At 39.6% G+C, this 24,082-nt stretch overlaps 1 protein-coding gene across 1 annotated transcript in view; it reads left to right on the top strand.

Moving 5' to 3' along the window:
* LOC122801314 (unconventional myosin-VIIb-like) overlaps window positions 1-22,410 on the top strand; it is a 148,044-nt gene extending 125,634 nt beyond the window's left edge. Inside the window, exon 6 of the mRNA XM_044070858.1 lies at window positions 22,318-22,410. Within this exon, the coding sequence (XP_043926793.1) occupies window positions 22,318-22,410 (93 nt within the window). The remainder of the gene's footprint in view (window positions 1-22,317) is intronic.
* Window positions 22,411-24,082: the final 1,672 nt, after the last annotated feature.

The following is a 24,082-nucleotide window of genomic DNA, read 5'->3' on the forward strand; positions in this document are numbered from 1 at the left end:
TAGGAACAAAGGAAAAACATTTTTTCAAAACAGAAATAACATTATTGTCCAGTGTATCACCAGTCAGATTCAATACTTCTATGTCAAAAGTCAATTCTTTCTCCAGTTCCTCCCTTTCACATTGTTCTTGTTGTTCACTTGTTGTGTCCACTTGGGAGTCTTTTTGTTCCGTGTGGAGTCCACTAAAAAAGGACCCTAATCATTACTGCTGTTTCCTTTGTTATTGTTAGATACTTGAGTAGAATGACCTTTAGTATTAACATTACTAGTAATGTCAGGGCAGTCAGAATTGTCAGTCAATGCAGCAGAATTGTTATTACTGCTATTGGTGTTATTAACGACAGTTTTGGTGATTGTAGGTTAAAAATATTTCCTACCTTGAATGTTGTTGTTAAATTTAAGAGGATATGTTGTCCCATTAGAGTATGCTTGTAAATCTCTAATAAGCTTACCCTGTTTTCTGACTACTATTGATGCTTTGTGTCGATCCACTTTAACACTGATACTGCAATACAAAGTGTTAAAGAAAGAAAAACTAGGAGAAGACGATGTTTTTGTCTAAAATCTCTAGTTCATCTTTCATAACAGAAATATCTTTGGTGTATTGAACTATCAAAGACTTCATAAGGGAAATCCCAATTGTGTTAAACATGTCCACTAGTTCTTTATATAACAAGTCACTTTGCTTAACACAGTTTGCAAACTTGAAAACTCTTAGGCCTTGTGGGACACACCCACGCCTAATGTTTTCTTCAAAATACAAAATTTCCAACTGTAAAGAAGCTATCTTAGTAGCCAACCATTCTAGTTTGAATATATTGTCTTTACAAAGTTCAAAATCTTGGTCTTCATTACAAACATTGTTATTACTTACTTGTGAAGAGCCGACACTGTCTTTGACATCTGAAAATGGATTCGAACTGTTAGAAAACAAATTGTTGATCAAATCACCTCCGTTAGAATCTGAAACTACTGTAAAAGTTCCATTTCTTTCACTCGAACTAAACGACTGGCATCCATTGTTGGAAACGTTTGTTTCGGGAGCAAGACCAACCCCTTCACCTATAGCACGCCTTCCTATAATCTGTGCTTGGTTGCTGGAATCCCCAGACGAGCCTGATAGTCTGGTAAACCCATCACAAATAGCATCAGTGATGAAATAAATTAATTCCTCTAGATCATCAGCACTTAACTTTGGAGGTCTATACACTCCAACAATTGTTATATGTACCAGAATTGTCTTTATTGTCACAGTTACAGTCTGTAGTATTGGTGTTATCATTGAAAATGTAATAATCACAGGTCTTATATTTTTCCCTGTCATAACACCTCCAATTGATTTTTTGTTAGAACATCTGTTACAGTAAAAAACATGTATATCCTGACAGGACTATTTCCAGTCATTATTCTGTAACCACTTTTCACAAATAATAACGTCAATCTTGTGGGAAATTAGCAAATTTTCCAGTAAAATAAAACTTTATTATTAATTCTCCTAGCATTAACAAACATCAGCTGTACATCAAATGTTGCTATCTGTGAACTGTTACATTTTTGACATGGCCTTGCATTTGTCAAATATTGCAAAATATCTACTGTAAAAATGATTTTCCCTGATCTTGACAAATGCACACCATCCTGCCTGAACACGTGTGCCCAAAATTAGCCTGTGATGCTGTACATATTTCCATTTTTTAAAACAGTACATTTTTCATGTAGGTATTTACCCAAAAATCTTTTCATCCACTATGACCGACTCTCCTTTCTATATGTGATTTGCTAAAAATACACCCTAACACCTGTACAAACTATGCTATCTAAGAGAGCTGCAAGTTCCATTCCAACAGTCAGAGAGTCCTTGTGGATGAGATAATTTCTACCAACATGAATAAAAACAGATCCATACTTCCTTACATTAAGGCATTCTTCTGGCAAACATAACACTCTGCAGTGGTCATTATATTCTATGCAAATGTAAGTATCATTTCCTCTAAAAACTGAATCTCCATTACAAGTTATTTTCTGACCACATCTGAATAATCTTTAACTTCTAATTCAGTAATATCCTCTCTATCAATTGTTACAAAGGAATGATCTTCATCACCATTAGTCTTATTAATCTCACTGTTTTCATTGTGTGTTAAATTTGCAACCATACAATTCTCATCCAGTTGGCTTTGTACATCCACAACTTGAGCCTTGTCATCATCTGCCTTTCTCATCTTTTTTCTTATAGAAATGCTCTTCATTCCTTCCATGTTCAGATTAGATTTCTTACTTTTCAGCTGCCCCTTGTCTCTTTTTTCCTACCTTCTCTTTTGTAAAAATGCTGCCTTTTTCTGTAGGGTGAAGGTTTTCTGATAAAAAAAAAGTTATTCCCTGTAATGTGTGTGTTACATAACAAAGTAGTGTTCTTTTTAGTACGTATTCTCTTTACAGATATCTATCAGTTTCTTTTTCTTCCTTGTTATTTGTTGTGAACTTCTTCCTTTCTTTCTTTTTTGTTTTCTTCTAAACACTCCGAATCCTCAGATTGCTAGATACTTGTATCCAATTCCAAAGTTGTCAGGGACATTGTCTTTTTTCATAGGGGTTGAGTGATCTTTGCAAATAATAGGCACATCCTTTCCTAAATGTATTCTATGTCCTCTTTGCCTAACATTATTTATCTCATCAGTCCAGTCATTGATATATGTAACAACAGCTCTCCAGCCTGTGCCAATCGCACAAGTGCAACTGTCATCAGTAAGTCTAGAGTTACTACTAATCGTGTCTTGTCGTGTCTTTCAGCTTTTTCCTGTTAGGGATCACCACAGCGGAACTCTGGTCCGCTAATGATTGGCAGTAGATTTTTACATGCCGAGTTGCCAGCCCTGACACACAACCTTCAACGAAGGTACGCCCGTTCACGCATGTCCCTACACAGAATATGCTCTAGCTGAGAATCAAACAGGACAATGTCTATCTGTGAGGTGACACCGCTACCGCAGCACCACCACCACATATAATGGTAAGAAAATCCTCCAACTTTTGACATGAGGAATGCAGATCACCAGTGTTATCAGGATTTACCTTTAAAATATACATAACATTTATTACACTGAACAAGATATTTGTGCTTTAGCAAATCATTAATGGCATACTCACTTAAGGAATCCATATTCAGCTGCTAATGAATAAAAAGTTCTAAAAAAAAAAGAATGCGTGTGTGTGTGGCACGCCCGCTCGTGCGCGCGCGTGTGTGTGTGTGTGTGTGTGTGTGTGTGTGTGTGTGTGTGTGTGTGTGTGTGTGTGTGTGTGTGTGTGTGCGCGTGTGTGACAGAGAGAAATATGGAGTGAGTATACATGCATGGACTAAACTAAAGGTATTGTTGGGGCAAAATTATTCATTTTGATGTCAGTGAAGTGCTTGTGCAGAAATGGTCAAATGACTGAAGGGGTCATTGAGGGAAATGTTTCATTTTGGTGCTTGTACATACATGGACAAAGTACTGAAGGGATCATTGTGGGAATGTTTCATTTTGGTGCTTGTACATACATGGACAAAGTACTGAAGGGATCATTGGGGGAATGCTTCATTTTGATGTCACTGAAGTGTTTGAGCATACATGGATATACTGCTGAAGGAGTCACTGTGTGTTATTTGGGTGCTTGTGCTTACATGGAAATACTACTGAAGGGGTCTCCAGCGGAAATTTTTCATTTGCTGTCAGTGAAGTGCTGGTTTAGATGTGGATATACTACTGAAAGAGTCATGGGGGAAATGTTTCATTTTGGTGTCAGTAAAGTGCTTGTGCAAACATGGACAAACTAATGAAGCGGTCCATGTGGAAATAACTGAGGATCACATCTGTGAATGGGGGGGGTTAAAATAAATCACTTTGTCTAATTGTTGCTGTCTTTATTTTATTATATTTGATATCTGAGGCATAGTCAGTCAATAAAGTTGGCTTTTAATTGTTGGATGCAGGGGTTGTCTGCGGATAAATGTGATGGAAACTGTTGTCATTTGTTGAAAGTAAGTATTTATTGTTCTGGCGTTGCAGAAGTAGTGTGCATATTTTTTTTTTACTTTTTGTAAAAATCAAGCAACATCATTGCATTCAATAAGTAGCTATTTGGGGGGGGTGGAATGTGTGTGATAGCAAACGAACATTGTCAGAGTGTTGCACTGAGTGGTATTACCCTATAACAGCACTTGGTTTGCCTGTTGGGTTTTTAGCTCTTCATTCTTTCTATGTGGAATCCTTTTCTCTTTGTGGATTTTATGCAAATGCTTTGATTTCTTCTCCCAGACCCAGAGCAGTATAATATGTGTCTAGCCATTTATTTTACTTTTCATCTCATTCTAACACCAGAGTGGTATACAGACGGTAACTGTCTTTTTGGAGGAGTAGGAAGGCAGACACTAATTCCCAGAAAGACTGAATATATTTCCTCACTCATGATTTTTTTATTCAGGTTATCATTAAGTCAAAAGTTAGTAAAAAAAAATCTAATATACATCTCAGTGCATCTACAACTCTGTGACTTCTGGAGTCCTAGCAGACACCTTTCTTAATGTAGTTACTTCCTCCAGACTTGAAATTACAGTGGAATCTTGGCCAGTTACAGAGTGTTAAAAGCATAGGGAGGTGCTAAAAGTAAGACAAAGTATGAAAAGGTAATAAAAAAGTAATCTTTCTGGATTGTGTGGCTCCAGAATGAGGGGAAAGTAAAGGAGGGCACTGCGGGAGTGCAGGGGAAACAAGTCGTTAAGGGGGTAGCCACGAAGTGTTGAGTCTGGCTAGGCATTTACAAATGTAAATAAATAAATAGACATCTAAGGTGTATATAATGAGTGGGTTTGTACTGAAGCAGTCTGTGCATGAAAATGAATGACCACATTTGTTTGATCATAGGTAATAATTATTGACCTGCTGTAATACAGACCTGCCCTATTGTATTTAGCTTCACCAATTCAGTTACTTCCTGCAGCCCCCGCCCCTCCAGTTGGAAGTCACCAGTCACTGCTGGCATTGTGATAATTCTTCCTCTTTCTAGCCACTGCTCATGCCCTACTTCACTGCATGTGTTGTCATTTTAACTTTATATTCACTAAGCCCTTGATATTGTGGTAAGTGGGTGCCAAGCAGAAGTTTGAGACACCAGTGGTCAGCACTGTAAATGGCAACTACTAATAAGTGATTTATATAAAAAGATCAAGATTACCACATCTCACAGAATTCTGTTTTCATTGAAGTACAACCATTTCAAATTTAGTATGCTAAATCAGTGGGATTTGGCAAGTGAAGCCCCCATGTTAGAATTGTGAAGGAGCAAAGCCCCCCCCCCCGCAAAAAAAAAAAAACATCAGCAATGTTTTTGCTTATTTAAAATTTCTATGGCTGCATTACATACCAAGGTCTTGAATTCCAATTGTGCTTATCATATATTTAATCCACTCCTGCAATACAACCGTGGTAAATCCATATCATTAACTTTCTTCCGCTCCTTTATTTTTTCCACAGTACACACAGCCAGCATGTTTAGACCATTTTTCATCCAGTCTCCACACAATACTTCTGACCATTTTAGTGGCCCTTTATTGCAAATGCTCCACAGTTCTGATGCCCTTTTTGTTCTTTGTGGCCTCTGGAACTGTGGTCAGAGCTTTTAATATGCTCTAATCATCAACTTGTACAGTAAATAAATGAGCTCTGTTTCTTTGAATTCATCTTCTTTGTCAGATACACTCCCCTCAGCATGCTTTGCCTCACATCTGTTTATACTTTGCTGCATAGTTATATTTAGGTTTATAAGTCAAAGAATGAGGTGACCAGCATGGTCACCAAGGGGAAGCAGTGGGTACATTTACTGCAGGACATGTAGGCATTAATGATCATAGGATGGAAGTGAGCAGGGATAGGAAGATTGCAGAGAGACACCTGGATAGGGGATTGGAAGAAACATTCTCAGACATGTCTTCTGAGCCAACAGCCAACATACTGAGGGAGATAAAGATTAAGAGATAAAATATCTGTCTATGGCACTTGAGAAGGGTTTCAGACTGGTAGGAAGATGGGAAGGGAGAACTGGCATAGAGATCAGCATTATGCTAGTAACAGGATCCATCTTAGTCGTGAAGGGACAGTGGTATTCATTGCTGGGCTGAAAAAGTACATCCTGGTGAACTTTCCTGCAAATGAAGTTGAAATGGGGAAGGGTGTCACAGAAGCAGGAAAGGGGGAGGGGTTGATACTAAGGCAGTATACAAAAAGGGAGAAAGACACAGAACATAGTAATGGAACAGCCAAGCATCACACAGATCATGGCTGTCTAATATTATCATGCTTTACAACGAGTCTGGGTACAAAGAAAGGAAAGCATGTTGTTCAGGAATTGAAAAGAATGGAGGGATGGAAGTGGAGTAGCAACCTATATAAAGGAAGACATTAAATGTGATATTGTAGAGGAAGAACACCACCATATAAAGGGGAAGAGAGCAGGCAAATTCAGACCTAGTGTAAGTGGACATGTTGTTGGACTGATATAATGTATTGGTCACATAAAGAGATGAGGATGAGAGACTGGAGGAGAGAATAAATAAACAGAATAGGAGGAAGATGGTTATACTCATGGGGTAATCTGAATAGTCTAGCAACAGACTGAGAAATGCCAAGTTTAAGGACAGAAAGACAGTGAGTGTGCTGAGATGTTGGGTGACGAGTGGTCAGCCAGTTAGTGCAGGACTATATCAGAAAGGATATGGGCCTAACCAATGCAGATGTAGCCATGGATATTAAGATGAATGTGCTGTTATCTGCCAATGATCGTGTTGCTACATAGTTTAGATGGGGAAGGTGCTGATACTGCAAAAAATGGATAACATTGTGGGATTTTAGGAGAATGAATTATGCTGAGCTTGAGGAAGGGATTAAAGGTGAGTTAGAAGATGAGGACTATCGGAAATCTAAAGGAGTAAACAAGCTAAGGAAGTGGGTCCATATGGAGTGCACAGAGCTATGGATGAGAGTGTGTAGGAGTCAAAAAGAGAAGCGTGCAGTCTACTTACATATAAGATTAGGCAGCTAGCAATTAGGGAAAATGATATGGCATACCAAATGTAGATGGTTGGGACTGGTTAGTGGATGAGGCAGAGTGCAAGGAGGCAAGGAGAAGGCAACAAAAGTGGTGAGGACAGCAAAGGTGCAAGTTGAAAAGGAGTTGGGAGGAGGGAATCACCAATGGGGACAAAGATGAAAAGAAAATCACAAAAGACTGGGAAAAAGCAGAAGTGCTGAATGAAAATGCTGATTCTTTCTTCATAAAGGAAAGCCAGGGAAGGGTGCCAAGTTGGGACAGAGGTAGGAAAAAACAGGGAGAACAGTGGACACACACAGCAAGATAGAAAGCAAGGTGGTGGATTATGAGCTGTCTGTCTTTAGAGAGGAAAAAGCACAAGAGTCAGATGGGATGCCTCCCATGTCCCTCAGGAATCTGGCAATGTGCTGACAGATTCCCTGAAGAGATCAGCTGACCACTGATCATTACAGAAGTGCCTAAGGACTAGCAAATAGCAACTTTAGTACTCATCTATGTGGGGGGGGGGGGGGGTTGAGAGCAGGAAAAATCTAAGGAATCACAGTCCTATTAGTCTGAATGATAAAGTTATGGAGAGTGTCCTGAGAGAAATGTTGGTTACTTTCCTACTTGACAATGTGCTCATGGAAAACAACTACTACAGCTTCATGGACAGGAGGAAATGTCAATTCAGACCTGATGTAGTGCTATGATTTTGTTATAAAACAAAATGACTGGGGCACACATGCTGGCAGTCATGGTCTACCTTGACTTCCCAAGTCCATAGAATGGTCCTGAACATGCAACTGCTAGGAAAACTGGAGGGGTTAAGGCTAGGACTAAGGCAGAAGATCTCATTTTTGCATTGCTAAAAGTTCATAAATTCATAGGTTTATACTAGACTAGTGATCACCAGGGCCTTTATAAGCCTAACCATGCAGTCCAACCCACTTGTGTTACATTGTATTAATGCTATGTTTTGCCAGGAACAAGAGACCAGAATAAAACCCCATACATTGTATTTGTGAGGTAAAGAGCTTAACTATTATGCCAGCCACACCCCTGAGAGGAGTGTCAGACATAAAGTGACACATGGAGTACCACAGGGGTCAGTCCTGGGTCTATTACTCTTTAGTCCCCTTTTTAGACATATCTGAAAGAACAGTAAACAGGATCTAATTCTTTGCTGATGACATACATTTGCATTTAGCAAAGGAGGATGGGAGGAAGATTCTAAGGAATAATTTGGAAGTGCTGATCAAAAAGGCAGAAAGGTGGCTGTTAAGGTTTATTGCAAGCAAATGCAATGTGCTTCACTTGGGCCACAGCGACCATGATGCTAAGTATCAGCTGGGGGAGTGGAGCTGACAGGAAAAGGATCCAACCATGATACTAAGTATCAGATGGGGGAGTGAAACTGACAGGAAAAGGATCCAACCATGATACTAAGCATCAGATGGGGAAGTGAAACAGAGTAAGAGATATGAAAAAGGATCTGAGGATGTTAATCAGATATGAAATGGACGACCAGAAGTAGAGTGAGAAGGCGGTGGCAGAATGGATGTATCATTAGGGGATAAAGTTTAGGAGCAAAGAAGTAATGCTCTTGCTATTTGAGGTCCTGTCCATTGCACACTTTGTGTCCTACATCCATTTCTGAAGTCTATACAAGGAGACAGACATCAGGCTGTTGGAAAATGTCTAGAAGACAGTCACCAGAAAGGTGTATTGAAAGAAGGGGTAAGGGGTAAAATATGAGCTGCTCAAAAGAAGTTGAGGGGTAAGATATGGATGCAGCCAGCCAACACAGAAGCTTATTGTTAAGATAACTGCCTCACATTCCCAAATTTGAGGTTTCCATAATGACCTCTAGTCAGTGCCAATGTGGTGTTTTGCATCTTCTCCCTGTATCTTCATGTGTTTTCTCAAGGTACTCCAATTTCCTCCAGCCCCCATCCCCAAATAAAATACACTGAGTGACTCACTTACTAAGTTGTCAGTATATGTTTTGCAGCTACCCTTTCACTTGTTGTCTGAGTTGTAGCTGAAAAGTATCTGAATTAACTGAATTAAATTAAAAATTAAATTGTTTCAGAGAGATGTTGATGGGTCCTCTTAAACAAGAAGGACAGTATAAGATAAAAGGTATGGGAAGCTGGTTGTAGGGACTAATTAGTCCCTAGATCTTCAAAAGCCTTCTTCATAAACAGAGTTGTGAACCCACAAAATGAATTATTGTAGTATCTTGTGTTGAGTGGACCCAATGAGGTATAGATCTAAGACAGCATGGAACACATAGATAAAGGGAGAAATTGAAGGTAAAGATGGAGAAAATGGTGACTATTAAATGCAATTTAGGACAGAATCTATATGGCCTTTCATATGTACTTTTGACATGATGCAAGACTGGGCATACAGTAGGAAATACAATTAACTGCTGAAGAATTAATATTGTAAGGTGCAGGAGAACAACATCTTTGTCTGAAGGGAAAAATATATGTTACGGATGGTGTTAAGATGCAAACACACTGGTAGGTGAAGAAGAAGAGGTAACACAAGCAGACGCATAGCTAGGGTGTGACAAAGAAAGCAGCTTCGTGCAAGGTGTCAGGGAGTGCAACTGGCAGATGCCAATCAGCAATAGTACTTCATTTGTGGGCGGGGCTGAAGCACTTCATCATTTCATGTTTTAGGATGCCAATACCAGCATTCAGAATTGCTGATACTGCATTCTCTGTCAAGGCTAAAATCCTTCAGCACTCCATGTGTAGTATTTATAATCTAACAAGCCATTTGTCACACTTGTAGCAAGTGAAGGGCTACAATTTACAAGAAAGACTATTTTTGTACTTCAATTTATTGCAGAGAGCAGAAGAATTTTCTTTTGGTTCTCAATTTTGAGTAGAGGGGTACAGGATGGCAGAAAAGCTAGATATGGTAACGGAAGCACTACATGTTGAGCTAGAGGAGAGGGTCAGCTGAGTTAGCAGGGATAAAAAGAGGGGGCAGTTCACGGGCAAGTTTAAAGGACCCTGCCAGTAGAATCTGACATTTCAAATTAAGTGCAGCTTGCAGATTTTGTAACAGATGCAGACTGCTTCAGTTAGCAGTGCTGATGTAATTTTTCTTGAACTTTTTTGTAAGTATAAATATAAGATTTTGCAAAAAAAAAGGTAGCTGCATATCCTACTGTTATATATAAACTCGATGTAGCTGTCCCTCATATTTATTATTTCTGCTTAATATGATGTGCATAGCTAAAATATGTGAAATGATGAAATATGGATGATCACCCCTGACTTCTAATTATATTTTCCTTCATTTGAGATAACTGCCAGATAATTGCTAACTAAGGGGGGTGCAGTTTGAAAATGCCTGATGACCTCATAGTTTCTGCTGCAAAGTCAGCCAAGCAGTGAACTTGGAACACAACAGCCTTCATTCATAATGCCAAGTCTGTAGATTGAGATGGCAAGGTTCACAGGAAGAACATGTCAATTATTGTAATGGGTAAAGAGGCAGTGTTACAAGTAACCAGTGCAAAAGTCAGATGATAATGAATGCTCAGCATGCCCTTTGCATTCTGTGCATCTATGACACTTTACATGAAATGAGCTCTAAGTTTCTTTGAAATACGCCACCATATTCATAAATATCGGGCACATTTTCTTACAGGGAATGTATGTGATGTTGCCTAGCCACAGTCCTGATCTAGTGCAGTTCATACAAATGTATCATGCAGCCCCTCACCCCCCTATGCAATCTCGAACCCATGTGAGTCCGACTGCAGAGAAGTTCTGTACATTATACATAAGCTTGATTAAGCAAAAGGTGTACAGTAAAGGATTTTGACTTTCCTGAGACTGCATGTCGCAGCAGCTGGTACAGACTGATCTCACTACATCTGGATTATTCTTGTGGTGCTTGTATGTACTACGTCACCAATCCCCCACTTTCTGTATTTTATATGTCAACAGCAGTACCTCAGCAGCTGGAATTTGCTTGCTGTAGTTTACTGAAGGGAGGGATGGTGGTACACCTGTTGTCCATAATTCTCCATAGTCATGGCAATGGCTAATTCATTAAGGCTCCAGATGATGTTGCCATAACTTTGCCTTGTGACTCAGCATACTGTGCAAATTGGGGAATCACGTACAGCTGCAATGCCTATGGGGGGGGAACAAACTTCATCACTGTCTTAGGAGCATGCTGGGTGCAGCTGTAGTACTATGTGTGCACCAAACTCGATATGGGAATGCATCGTTGCAACTCTTTTTTATGTATTTATTTATTGCTCTCTGGAGTGTTATTCCAAGTAATGGTGATGTTCCTTTTAAGTGATACAATGCTGAGCAACATCACCTTTTATTGAACTTCAGGTATGAGAAGGCAGTAAACCACATCATCATCATCGTAGTATCATCATGTTGTCACAGCTGAGGCATAATTTTCCATCTCCCAGCCATGTCAAACAATGCACCTTTTTTTGAATATAAAAATCTTCTAATCTAGATTTAAAAATGTCAACTGTATTTAATATTTTTCTTTAATATTGTTATCTAGTGTTGTCAAATAATTGTTCACTGTTTCACAGAAGCAGATATATGCTTTCATTACGTCTAAAATTTATTAGTAGTCTGTCTGTATCACAGATCTCTGAAGGCCTTAAATACAGCTATTCAACATCCATTGTTTTGTGTCTTTCGGCTTTTCCCGGTTAGGGGTCGTCACAGCGAAACTCCGGTCCGCTAATGATTGGCAGTAGAGTTTTACGTGCTAGCTTGCCAGGCCTAACACACAACCCTCAATGAAGGAATGCCCATTCACGCATGTCGCCACACAGAAGACGCTCTAACTGAGAATCGAATGGACAACATCTAACTGTGAGGCGACAATGCTACCGCAGCACCACCACCGCGGGTTCCATTCAACATCCATACAAACCAATATTAATCCCCTCTAAGTCTTCTATAATAAATATAAATGCAATTTTCACATGCCATGTCTGCAGTTGTTTCCCCAAGAACCATGACCATAGATTTTGTTTACTCAAATAATAAATCATCAGCTTGTGTTCAGCCATCCTATGCACTATTTTACTCAGACTTGTAATCAGATTTTAAAAAAAGTACACAAGGACAACTTGACCCTCCTACCTGTTCATTTCCAGATCTAACTGGATAAGCTGTACATTCAGTTCCCCAACATTTACAGTACGGCCCATTCACTGTATTTCGTCCCATCTATAATCTGCCCATGTATGATCACTTTCAGCACTTCATCCCAATGGCTGCTCAGTGACCACCTACTGAATGCTGTTTCAAGTTATGGTACAAGAAACAAAGAATGCTATTTAATGTCTTGTCACACTCCTACACTGTCTACTTTGATCTCTAAATCTACTTATTAGCAACTGCCATCATCTCTAGCAGGAGCACCTCATTCTGTAGCAGGCTGAATGTTCTAAGATAAGGACAAAATGATATAGGAAGCTGAGAGAGGGAAGTGGTGCAGTGGTTAGCACTGCTGGAGGACTGTTGATAGTTCTCTGGTTCAATTCCCAGTTGGGGTGCCGCTCTGCCATGTCTGCCTGTCCTTATTGTTTGTGTCATTTTTTGCTGGGATCTCCCCATTTCTCCCATATACCAAAGGCCCGCTGGTAAATGATCTGGCAATCATGTCATTTATTAAGTGTGCAGACTGGCCATCCAGGGCTTGTTCTTTATCTTACCCCCTTGCTTGCTGAGATATATTCAAGTGGTTATTGAAAAGTGAATGAATGAATGAAACTAAATGAGCCTTTGTCAGAGCCAAAGCCATGTCTGTGTGGAGTCTGAATATTTTCCTTGTGGCTGCATGGATTTTCTCTGGACACTCCTCCTCTCACATCCCCAAAACATTTTGCTTAACTGGCTATTCTAAACTGTCCATATCTATTGCATTTACTCTTGCCCTTGTGTTCCAGGTCATGGATTAAAAGGGTGTGAGGACTAGTTCACTCACCCAGTGAAATGACTAAATTAAAATGGGCTGTAGCCATAGTATAGGAGGCTATTAGACTGAGATAAGTATAGCTACAGGCTCTGTACAAACCAAGAAAAATATTAATTATGAGGGATAATAATCTGCCCATCTAAAGGAGTGCATGAGTTTCATTTCTGCCAACTTCTCCACATATAATGAAATTGATAGAGAAAGGAATATATATTATCCATATGTAGCTATATGAATCTGCTGAATGAATTTATGTATAGATTTTTCCTACCACGTGGAGCAGGATATACATGGGAAAACAAGAATTATAAATAGCCCCTGATTAGGGCAAACTGTTATTCCCACACCATTTATTCTATATTTTCTTTTGCATAGTGTGTACTATAACATAAGTGTGTCTCTCTCTCAATCTTTGCAGACACACACACGCATACACACACACGCATATCTCATCAATCAGTGAATGCTCAAGCAAAGAAAGAAAGAATTATCATTTTAAATTGAAAATAAAATTATCAAAAACAAAAAGTAAAACTAATTTTTTGCAGGGCCCCTTGTACGCCATACCCCTTGCTAATTATAGGGTAACATTTGTTTGGTCTAAATACATGGCTATGTATTTTTAAATAACAACGTTTTATGTAGGGGGCAAACCACCTCCATCTCCTATATGGGTGGGTGTGGCTCCTATATATCCTGCTAATTATACATGCTAACTTCGAGATCACACATTGTCAGGAAAAGTGAATATTCCCTAACTCTGGGGACTGTGCAGACTTGTATGCCTGTCAACCATCTGTTTTGTTGATGAAGGTGTGTCAACAAAACAGATGTTGACTTATATACCTCTCCTACTATTTTACTGCAGTCATATCAGTGCAATCCAACACTTATAATTGACAAATGGCGTGCTTGTCTTCTCATCTTTCCCTCCCCATTTGCCACTTCCCCTCCTTAATTTGTTTTTTAAACACAGCTGATTTCAAGCCCCAGCTAATGACGCAGTGGATGGTTGCATACTAATTAAGGGGAACCTTTCCTTAACCAAAACTCTTTTGATACTTTTGTTATAGTTTGTCAGTCTTTGCAGCAGTCCTTGTAATTAATGTTTCAGAGGGTTAACAATGGATGTAATGGAATGCAGAGCTTGCAGTAACAAGCTCTGCTCCTGTCTCCTTAAGCTTCAAATGTATGTTTTGTACTAACAAATGAATTCACACTCTTAGTATACAGGTCCGACTGAACTATAGAGGTGGCATTCATTTAAAACATGGGATTTCACGATTTTACTAGATCTAGAGTTTGCTCCCTAGATCTCTAAATCTACGACTGACAAGTTGGAAAACATATTTTTAAGCCTGTACAAAAGCAGATAGTAACCCAAATAAATATGTCATGCATTCAGTTTACCCACTTTCTCATCCACCTGTTGAATGCAGAGTGATATAAACAAGGCCTGTCATCTAGATTCCATTGTCCACATTTCACACAGACATTTGCCTGCCATCATACCTTTATTATCCCCTGACTGATGCAAATATTTAACTACACCTGTTAGCTAACATCCACTGTCCATGAATGGGACTGACATTTAACTAGGTCTGCAGTGCATCATTTGACTGACCAACCTGTAATGTTTTCCAAAAGGTAAAACTCTTGATAAAACAGTGCTCCTTATGTAAGTTTTACCTTCTTTTCCATCATGTGCTCACTGTTGCAACTAGATTTTGAAACCAAAATGGTTCAGATAAACTATTACACAATTTTTCATAGGTTCATAGGTATGTACTAGGCTATTGGCCCTAGGGCCTATATAAGCCTAGCCAAAAAGGTACCCTGGCTTTCGCCACCCAAGAAAATGATTTTCCTGTGCTCCTGTCGAGCAGAGCCACAGAGGTGATCCCCGGGGTAAATTTCCTATTTCCCATCCAATCATCAAGATTTTTCTTGAAGAGTTCTAATGAGGAGCTTTGTTTGATATAGATAGGTAGTTTGTTCCACAGTATGGGAAGTCTCTGGGACAGGAATCTATCCCTCCAGCACGTTCTGTTTATTGTAGTGACAAGGTTTAGGTCCCTAGAGCGTGTATCTTGGAGGGATTAGGATTTCTTTAAGTGGAGCATGCCCAACAGCTCTGGGTTTGATATAGCTTTGTATGATAGGCAGAGATCGCCTCTGAGTAGGTGATATGCAATGGAGTAAAGCTGGAGTTTTTTGAAACGGTCTGCATAGGGCATCTGTTTGAGGCCGGTAATCCTCTTTGTGAGGTATTTCTGCATCCTTTCCAGTTGTTGTAGATGTCTTGTGAGTTACATACCAAAAGGGGTGTTGTACTCTATAATGGTTCTAATAAGTGACGAGTAGAGGGGAACAATGACTTTTTTTTCCTGGATGAGAAACCTTTTGTGATGAGGTGTGCCATGTAGAAGGATTTCCTGACTGTTGTGGCGATGTGAATATCAAAGTTCAGACTACTGTCCACCTGTGTCCCAAGGTCTCTTATCACACTTTTGGCATTAAGCAGACTACCACCTATTTGGTAGCTCATGGGTACAGATTTATTACCAAAGGGGATGACAATGCACTTTTTGACATTAAGCTTGAGTCCATGGCTTTGACATCAGGCATCCGTCTCCATGATACCCTTTTGTAGGATGTCCACATCATTAGGAGTTTCGATTATGGCTCCTAGTTTGCAGTCATCTGCGAACTTCATTAGCCAAAGACCTTCTGTGTTAGCCTGTACTTCAGAAAAGTAGATACCAAACAGTAGAGGAGCCAGGACTGAACCCTGTGGTACTCCACTTGTCACTGGTCTAAAGTCGGATTTGGAGTCTGCTACTTTCACAGTGTGGGTTCTGTCAGTGAGCCAGTTGGCAACCCATCTTGTGACATAGTGATTTATACCTAGTTTAGTGAGTTTATCTATAATTCCAGACTGGGGGATGGTGTCAAAAGCCTTGGAGTGATCTAGATAGGCTGTGTGAACCACCTTACCCTCATCTGCAGCTTTGGTGACTGCTTCAAAGACGTCCATCAGGTTTAAGAGATATGATCTGCCTTTTACAAACCCAAAATGGGTGGGGTCCAGAGTTTGGAGATTACCAATGTCTTTGTGTATAAGATCCATGATGATATGTTCCATGGCCTTGCAGACCAGGCTTGTTAGGCTAATGGGGCAGTAGTTCCCGGGGTCCGTGGTGGCTCCCCCTTTGTGGAGTGGGATAACCATTGCTGTGTGCCATTCAATGGGCACAAAGCCTGAGGTGAGGCTAGGATTGAACATGGTGCTTAGGTGGGGTGCCAGTCCATTCTGCAGTTCGTGTAGAATGCAGCCTGGGATGTTGTCAGGTACCATGGATGCTGTGTTCTTGGCTTTGGGGAGTGTGTTTTTTACCTGTGCAGCCGTGATTACAAGAACTTTGCAATCTTCCAGTATAGAGATGGGCCCTTTAGAGGGTGAGGGGGGGGGGTAAATTTAGCACTGAACCTGCCATTATGTTGGCAATATCAGTTGGTTCTGTATATTTAGTGCCATTGTGCTGTAACTCAGAGCAGATCTGAGTGTTGCTATTGAGATTCTTGACATAGCTATATAATGCTTTGTGGTTGTCTTTAGAATCAATGGTGATTTTGTTTTCACAACTAGCTTTGAAGGATTTTATAAGGGATCTCATCTACTTACTGAGGTTAACCAGGGAGTTTCTCCAATCATGGGATTTTACTCTTTTTTGCAACAGTTTCTTTCTTCTGTTGTAAAGTTTGTTTATGGCAGGGGATCACAAGATTGGCTTCCTTTTTTTGGAGGATAGCATCTTGGTTCTGTTACGGATAGCATGATCCATGCACTCGTGTAAGTCCTTATAAAGTGCATTTGTGTAGGATTCAGCAGTCGTACCTCTATTGTCCGTCTGCATGGATATCATGACATTTGCCACTTCTGTCTTAAGAAGCATGAAGTTGGCTTTGGAGAAATTTTTTACGGTGGTTTCCCTAATGGGGGGTGGGGACGGGATGTGGATGTCTAGGGTGATTAGTTTGTGGTCGGATCTGACCAACAAGGAATTGACCTCTGGTGTGGAACACTGGTCACCCATGTTGGTAATGACCAGGTCTAGGATATTGCTGCCCCTGGTGGGGATGTGAATAAATTGATCCAAGGCACTGGAATTTATGAATTCCAGAAAATGTTGAGTAAAAGAGTTGGTACATGAGTAGTTTTCCCAGTTAATGCTGGGGTATTTGAAATGACCCATTATTAGGGTGTTGGGTTGTACCCTAATATTTTCCATTGTATCTAGAAATGAGGAGTGGGAATCCTGGGGCATATGTAGCAAGTTACAATTTGGATTGTGGTCTTGCCCAGAGTTAGTTGTACTTGGATAATCTCGGATGCATTATGCTGAGCAACTAGCCTGGAGGTGTGGTTGTCCTTAATGAATATGGACACGCCTCTGCCTTTAGTGTTTCAGTCCTGGTTAGGTAGCCGAAAGGTATGGTATGAATTATAGCCTGGTAATCTGGAGCCTTGAACCAGTTCTCTATCACAGCACAGATGTCAATGTTCTCCATTTTAAGGAGTGCCTCAAGTGAATGCATTTTGAGGTTTAGACTTCCAGCATTGAGTAGCATTACCCTCAGATTCTGCTTGCTTGTACCTGTTAAGGTGGTGAATTTGTCATTTGAACCTTGCCTAAAAAAATATACTATAGGGGTGGCAAGAGCCTTAGCCAGTATCCGGAATCCCAAGGGTGACAGGTGCAGGCCATCTCTAGCAAAGCATCATGATCTGGCGATCATGTCATCCCAAGCAGACAGATACTGGATCCCCTTAGAATGATACCAGAAGCTTAGCCAATTGTTGAAGTCAATCATTTTGTCCTTGTACTGTGGTATCATTCTGGGTGATGGCAGGGTGCTACTCAGGGCTAGGGTCATACCTGCCTGGGCTACAAGATCGGAGAGCTCCTCCATGTCTCGTTTCATGTAGTCCAGAGAGGTACATCTCAGGTCATTCACACCAACATGGACAATGACAGAGTCATATTTGTACTTGTTGTGGAGTGACCTGAGTGCGTGTGTTATGTGGCAGATCCTGGCACCTGACAGGCAGCTGACAGTAACTTTCTCCTTGTTTAGCCCGGTGAGTGGAACATCAGTGCGCCTGACTATAGAGTCACCTATGACTAGAGTTTTGGGTATGTTGCTATGCCTTATGGGCTGTGGTTGAGTGTCACAATTTGGGTTCTGTTGGGGGGTGGAGATTGCTTGGGTTTCTGCTTTGGAGGTCTCTGTTGCTTGAGCAGATTTTTATTGAGAGCCACCACAAATGTAGGTGTGTGTTTCGTGTCTCTATGTGTGTGTTTTGGTGGTGTAGGTTTTGAGGGACTATGTGATGAGTGTGGTGTGGTGCAAGTGTTTACCTTCTCCTCTTGACTGTTTAGTCCAGTCTTGTGTGAAGAGAATTTTGCTTCCAGTTTTTCTGTATAAGTGCATCTCTCACAGGTTGTAGTGTTAGGTGGTAGGAAGGGAGCATTGTCTGTGTACATAAAGCAATTGCTGCATTGCCCCAAGATCCCCAGATTCATCGGGTAGACAGGAGAAAACACCTGGAGCTGACCCTTAGACATGCCTGGATAGGTGCTTATTTATTAAGTACTAAAAACTGTTTTCCTGTAGACAAATGAGGAAAGTTGAGTGCTGTACTAATTCATAGCTTATTTAGTGCTTACCACGACTTCTGAACAAGTGCTGAGCTCAAAGAAATAGATTTTAGTGCTAAAACTAAAAAACTGGCTCGTTCTAAGGGAAAATTTGAAGAACAGACTTTATGGGGCCGGGAATAGTTTAACCCTAGCTAAGCAGCGATGCATAAAGGGTATATATATATATTTTTTAATATAACAGTAGCAAATGAGCAAACTGATTTAAACAAATTAACCAATAAAAATCTAACAACTGAGCCCCGTTCCAGCAGTCTTCGATCAGACAAGTTCTAACTGCACACTCATGCCACTAGGGTGCAGGGGAACCTTCTCCAAAAAAGATGGTCTGGATTAGTACAAACAAAGCTAGATTCAGCAGGTCTGAATCTAGTCTATGCTACAGCAAACAAGGCGCACCAATTTCAGAAAGAAACAGTGCAAATAAGCAGGCACAATAAGCCTTTAACCAGAAACTCCCAGCTCAGAAGGGCAGAATCTACCCTCTCCTCCAACAAGAGTGCAGACCACAAACCTTCTTAATGTAAAATAACTGGACCAAAGTCCAAGTGCTTAAACCAGAACTAATACTCTTTTAGAATAACAGACACTAAGCCTTCAATCAGCAACTCCCAACTTAGAAGGATGTAAGCTACCTGTCCTGCCACAACAGTGCAGACCACAAACCTTCTTGATGTAAAACAACTGGTCTGGAGCCCAAGTGCTTCAACCAAAGGCTTAGAATAACAGTTACAATTTAATCAGGCTACTAACAAGCAGTAATAAATGCAGCAGAATAAATGCAATTAAGTACTTTTAAGAACAAGCAGCAAAAACAAAATAAAGTAATAAAGTAAGAAGAAATACAAATACAGTAAAAGCAGATGAATAAAGTGCAATTTTTTTATATAACAATAGAAAATGAGCAAACTGATTTAAACAATTTACCCAATTAACCAGTAAAAAAGCTCAAAACTGAGCCCTGTTCCAGCTGTCTTCAATCAGACAAGTTCTAACTGCACACTCCTGCCACTAGAGTGCAGGGGAGCCTTCTCCAAAAGAGATGGCCTTGATTAGTGTTCAAGTTATACAAACAAAACTAGATTCAGAATGCCTGACTCTAGTCTATGCTACAGCAACCAAGGCGCACCAATTTCAGAAAGAAATGGTTCAAATAAGCAGGCACAATAATCCTTTAACCAGAAATTCCCAGCTCAGAAGGGCAGAATCTAGCCTCTCCTCCCATAACAGTGCAGACCACTAACCTTCTTAATGTAAAACAACTGGTCTGGAGCCCAAGTGCTTGAACCAAAAGGCTTAGAGTAACAGTTACAATTTAATCAGGCTACTACCAAGCAGTAATAAATGGAGCAGAATAAATACAATTGAGTACTTTTAAGAAGAGGCAAAAGCAAAATAAAGTGCAATTTTTTTTAGTAAAGTGCAAGGAGAGAGGAAGAAGGAGCAGAAGAAAAATTCAAGGTTAAGAACCTAAATGGGTTGGCCTTCTCAAATGTTCTCTCTGTATTATTAGCCACCACTGCAGCCACCTCAGCCAAGTGCATTTCTTTACCAGAAATCCACTCTAACTCAGCAACATTCTGTCTGGATAATTTGTTGCAGAAACAGTACTGTCATTCTACTTTAATCCCTTCCCATAATGCAGAAAACTGTCTCTGTCTCTCTGATTGTTTTTTAGCTGGCATTTCCTTCCTTTGTCTGTGTTCTTCATTTGTAACCCCTCCCCCCATTCACAGTGCTATGACTCTCCTTTTGTCTCTTTCATGGTTTTGTAACTCACCACATATCCATCCTCCTACTTCTCCTGCTGGACCCTTATTTGACAGTTACTCTCCTGATCATGATACCTTATGTGTCATTTGGATGTACCTGTCAGGGAGCTTTTGTAGAAATGCTATTTACAAATTAAAATATAAATATGAAATCGGAGACAAACTAAAACAGTACTCATCCTCATACACACCCACACTCACACAAACACGTACACACACACACACACACACACACACACACACACAGACAAACATAAACCTGTATTAATGGTTCATGTCACACTGGCCATTCTAGAAATCACTGCTTAGCCAGTTTGCTTTTTAAACAGTATTCCTTTCCTTATATTCCATACAAACATAGTCTCTGCTTTGTTACCAGTCTCTGTAAGAAGGCCAGTACCACAAAATGGTAGAATTTTGGGAAGGCATCTGATTCCCTGTTCAGTATCTGAAAACAGCTATTACTTCAGCTTAAGGAATCAATGCAGTATGGGACTGCACTAGATCAGGACTGTGGTACTTTATAAATATTCAGGCAGCCTATCCACTTTGGAAACATTGTATTTTACCGACACTTAAGTACTTTTTCACACTCCACTTTCTCTTACAAAACATGAGATACAAAGCCATGTTCATTTTCTGCCATGTTGTCAAAGGAAATAAACATTTTGACAATTCGGTGGCAACTGTCCACTTCTTAATTAATAATATGGTAAAAGACTTGTAAAGCATATTCCTAATTCATAAGATCACATGCAGCATAACAGTACTAAAAGAATTCAGAAGTGTGGTGCTGTTTTGAAAAACTTTTCCACAAGTCTCCAGGTTAAGACTCAGTCAGTTTGCATTGTTATGGTTGGTTCCATTTATGTATTTACTACTTAAAACAGAGCTCTGTCTGCACCTGTTATTTCAACCTATAGTGGCTTCTTCCATAGACTGCTTTCTGGGGAGTGACTCCTAGAAGCAGTATTTCATGAAAGTGGGGCCAGATGTGCCTGCAAAAATATATCACTCGAAAACAGCCTTTCCTACCCTAAGGAATAACTTAAGAGTTAGTTACTTACTTAAAAATGGGTTGGTACAAGAAGATAGGGCCTTTTCTAAATAAACAATTGATTTTATTTATTTTTATTTATTTATTTTGCAATTACTTAATGAAGGTCACACATATTTTTATAATCATAATAATTTTGTTGAACACAAAGGGGAAATATTTGTTTATTTTTCCATGCTACAATTTACAGCATACCTCTCAACTGTCCAGATTTTCACAGAATGTGCAGATTTGGGCTCATATTTTCAGATTGTACCCTTACGCTTTCTGGTTTTCAGGTCAATTATTAAGGAGTGGAGGCACTAAATACTGACAGACAATTGAGATTCAGACTTCGTACCATTCAGAAAATGACTCCTAGTGTAAAACATATTATTCTGTCAACTTTCTAAGTTTATAAGAGAAGTATTTAAACATTGTCTCTGTTTTTGTGCCTCTGTACCCCATTATATTATTTTTTCCAGATTTTTTACACTAAGAGGTTGAGAGGTATGATTTACATGCATACCCAAAATAATAAAAATAAAACTTGCTGGCTGCCATACTTCTGGCAAATTCCATTTTAAAGAATCATTTGCTGAATGCTTTATGAATCTTTGTCAGATTTGTTAGCTGTGTAAGGAAACATCACAATATTCATTTGCAACAAATGCTAGTTTACTTTCTTCATATTTCTAAACCTTCCTTCATAATTATTATCTTTTTACAGGGATACAAAATGGATGATCTCTTGACTTCGTACGTGAATGTATACCTCAATGCTTTAAACAGACAGAAGACAAACACTCAGATTAATGCTTGATAGAAGAAGAGTGTCAGTGATCCAGAATGTTTTTATGAATTGTACTCAGTGCCAAATGTGAGTGTCCACTTCTCTGGAACTTGGAGATGTCGAAAGCTATCGCCATCATTGCCAAATAGTCCTTCATCCTCTTTTTCTTTTTGATAGACATTCACCACCATCAGGAGTATTCATCAGTGGCAGCCACGACATTGGATTCATAGCTGTTGAAGGAGAAGTGCAGTGTGGATGTTTCCCATGTTAACTTTTCATATCCTGAATTCATTTAGACAGGTGTAGAAAAAAAGCACACTGTTCTCCATCTATGTGCTGCAGTTTTATGTCTTCTTTTCTGGCAACTAAAAGTTTTAAATGTAAATTTTAAAATATTATTAATCAAATGCACAGATAGGATGTCTGTGGATGGGTCAATGCAAAAAGTAAAGGCAATACCTCTGTAGTCTCTGGGATTTTGTCCACATTCACTGCGTGCTTTACCCCCTACTACCTGCTGTCTTCTACTACACGAACATTACAACATAGTCCATGTCCTTTTGTAGCCAGGAGAAAAAATCTGATAATTTAAAAGGGTGTATATCTAATTGTGGTACATTAAAATATGCTTGGCTTTATACTTCTGCTAAGTATCATTTGAAAATCATTAAGTGCTGGGTACATAGTATTTCTTACCGTTCTGTAGTATTTCTTACCATTGTAACAGTAAATTAGTTTTAAGGTGCATGTGCCTTAAAAAGTGACAGTACTAAACTCTGGAATATGTTTTTTTTTTGTGGGTGCATGGTTTTCAAAGTAAAGAGCCGCACAACTCCCCTTTACATTTCTCTAATGGCATTAGTCTGACTGATAATGGAATTGTTTATAAAGAACCACCCAGGTGAGGAAGAATGACTGATGTACTACTTTCATCTTACTACAAGAGAAAGCATGGATGCATACTGATGCATACACATTGCTGTTAGAACTGTCCAAAATGGGCTTCATCCAAAAAGGAACAGAAGGAAATGGACTTTCTTGTTCTTCCACAGATGCCAGATAAATAAACTTCACATCCTTATAAAAGAACCAGTAAAGGTAACCATGGTGCATCATTTATATACAGATAAACCAAAAATGTGCCTGAATGTATATCCCTTCTCCCGAGGAGGCTGTGATACAGACAAACAATTTATATGAAAATAGAAATTACTGCGCCCAACAATGGGGGCATGGAAGAATAACATAAACATGTACTTTTTGGGGGGTGGGGTACACCACCCAATCTACACTAGGCATTTTCTTAATGCTTACCCTGTGAAATATAAATCAGGCAGAACTGGGAGGTTGACTTGGTTTGGACCTGAGTTTGCACTGTGCTTTGATTCTTTTGCTAAGTTAGGAAACATGACCTGTTTTAAATGTTGTACAGATATTAGCAGTTCCAGAAACACATGTGAGGCACTTGTTTCTATTTCTTTGTGCTTGGTTGAGAAGTCAGTAATTTACATTTTTGTTATATTTCTTGATAATTCTAGTTTTAATTGCTGCACTGCCAATAAAGTAGATTTTATTTCCCTGCCTTCCAGGAAAGTATTTAAGGTCTGAAACAGTTCAGGTTCATTATGTGATATACTGGAAATGCTAAAGATATCAAATGAGCGTCTAAACCCACAAGTGGCTTGTGTATTTCCCTTTC

Source organism: Protopterus annectens, chromosome 4.part1, assembly GCF_019279795.1.
Source record: "Protopterus annectens isolate FY-2018-M chromosome 4.part1, PAN1.0, whole genome shotgun sequence".
Classification (NCBI taxonomy): domain Eukaryota; kingdom Metazoa; phylum Chordata; order Ceratodontiformes; family Protopteridae; genus Protopterus; species Protopterus annectens.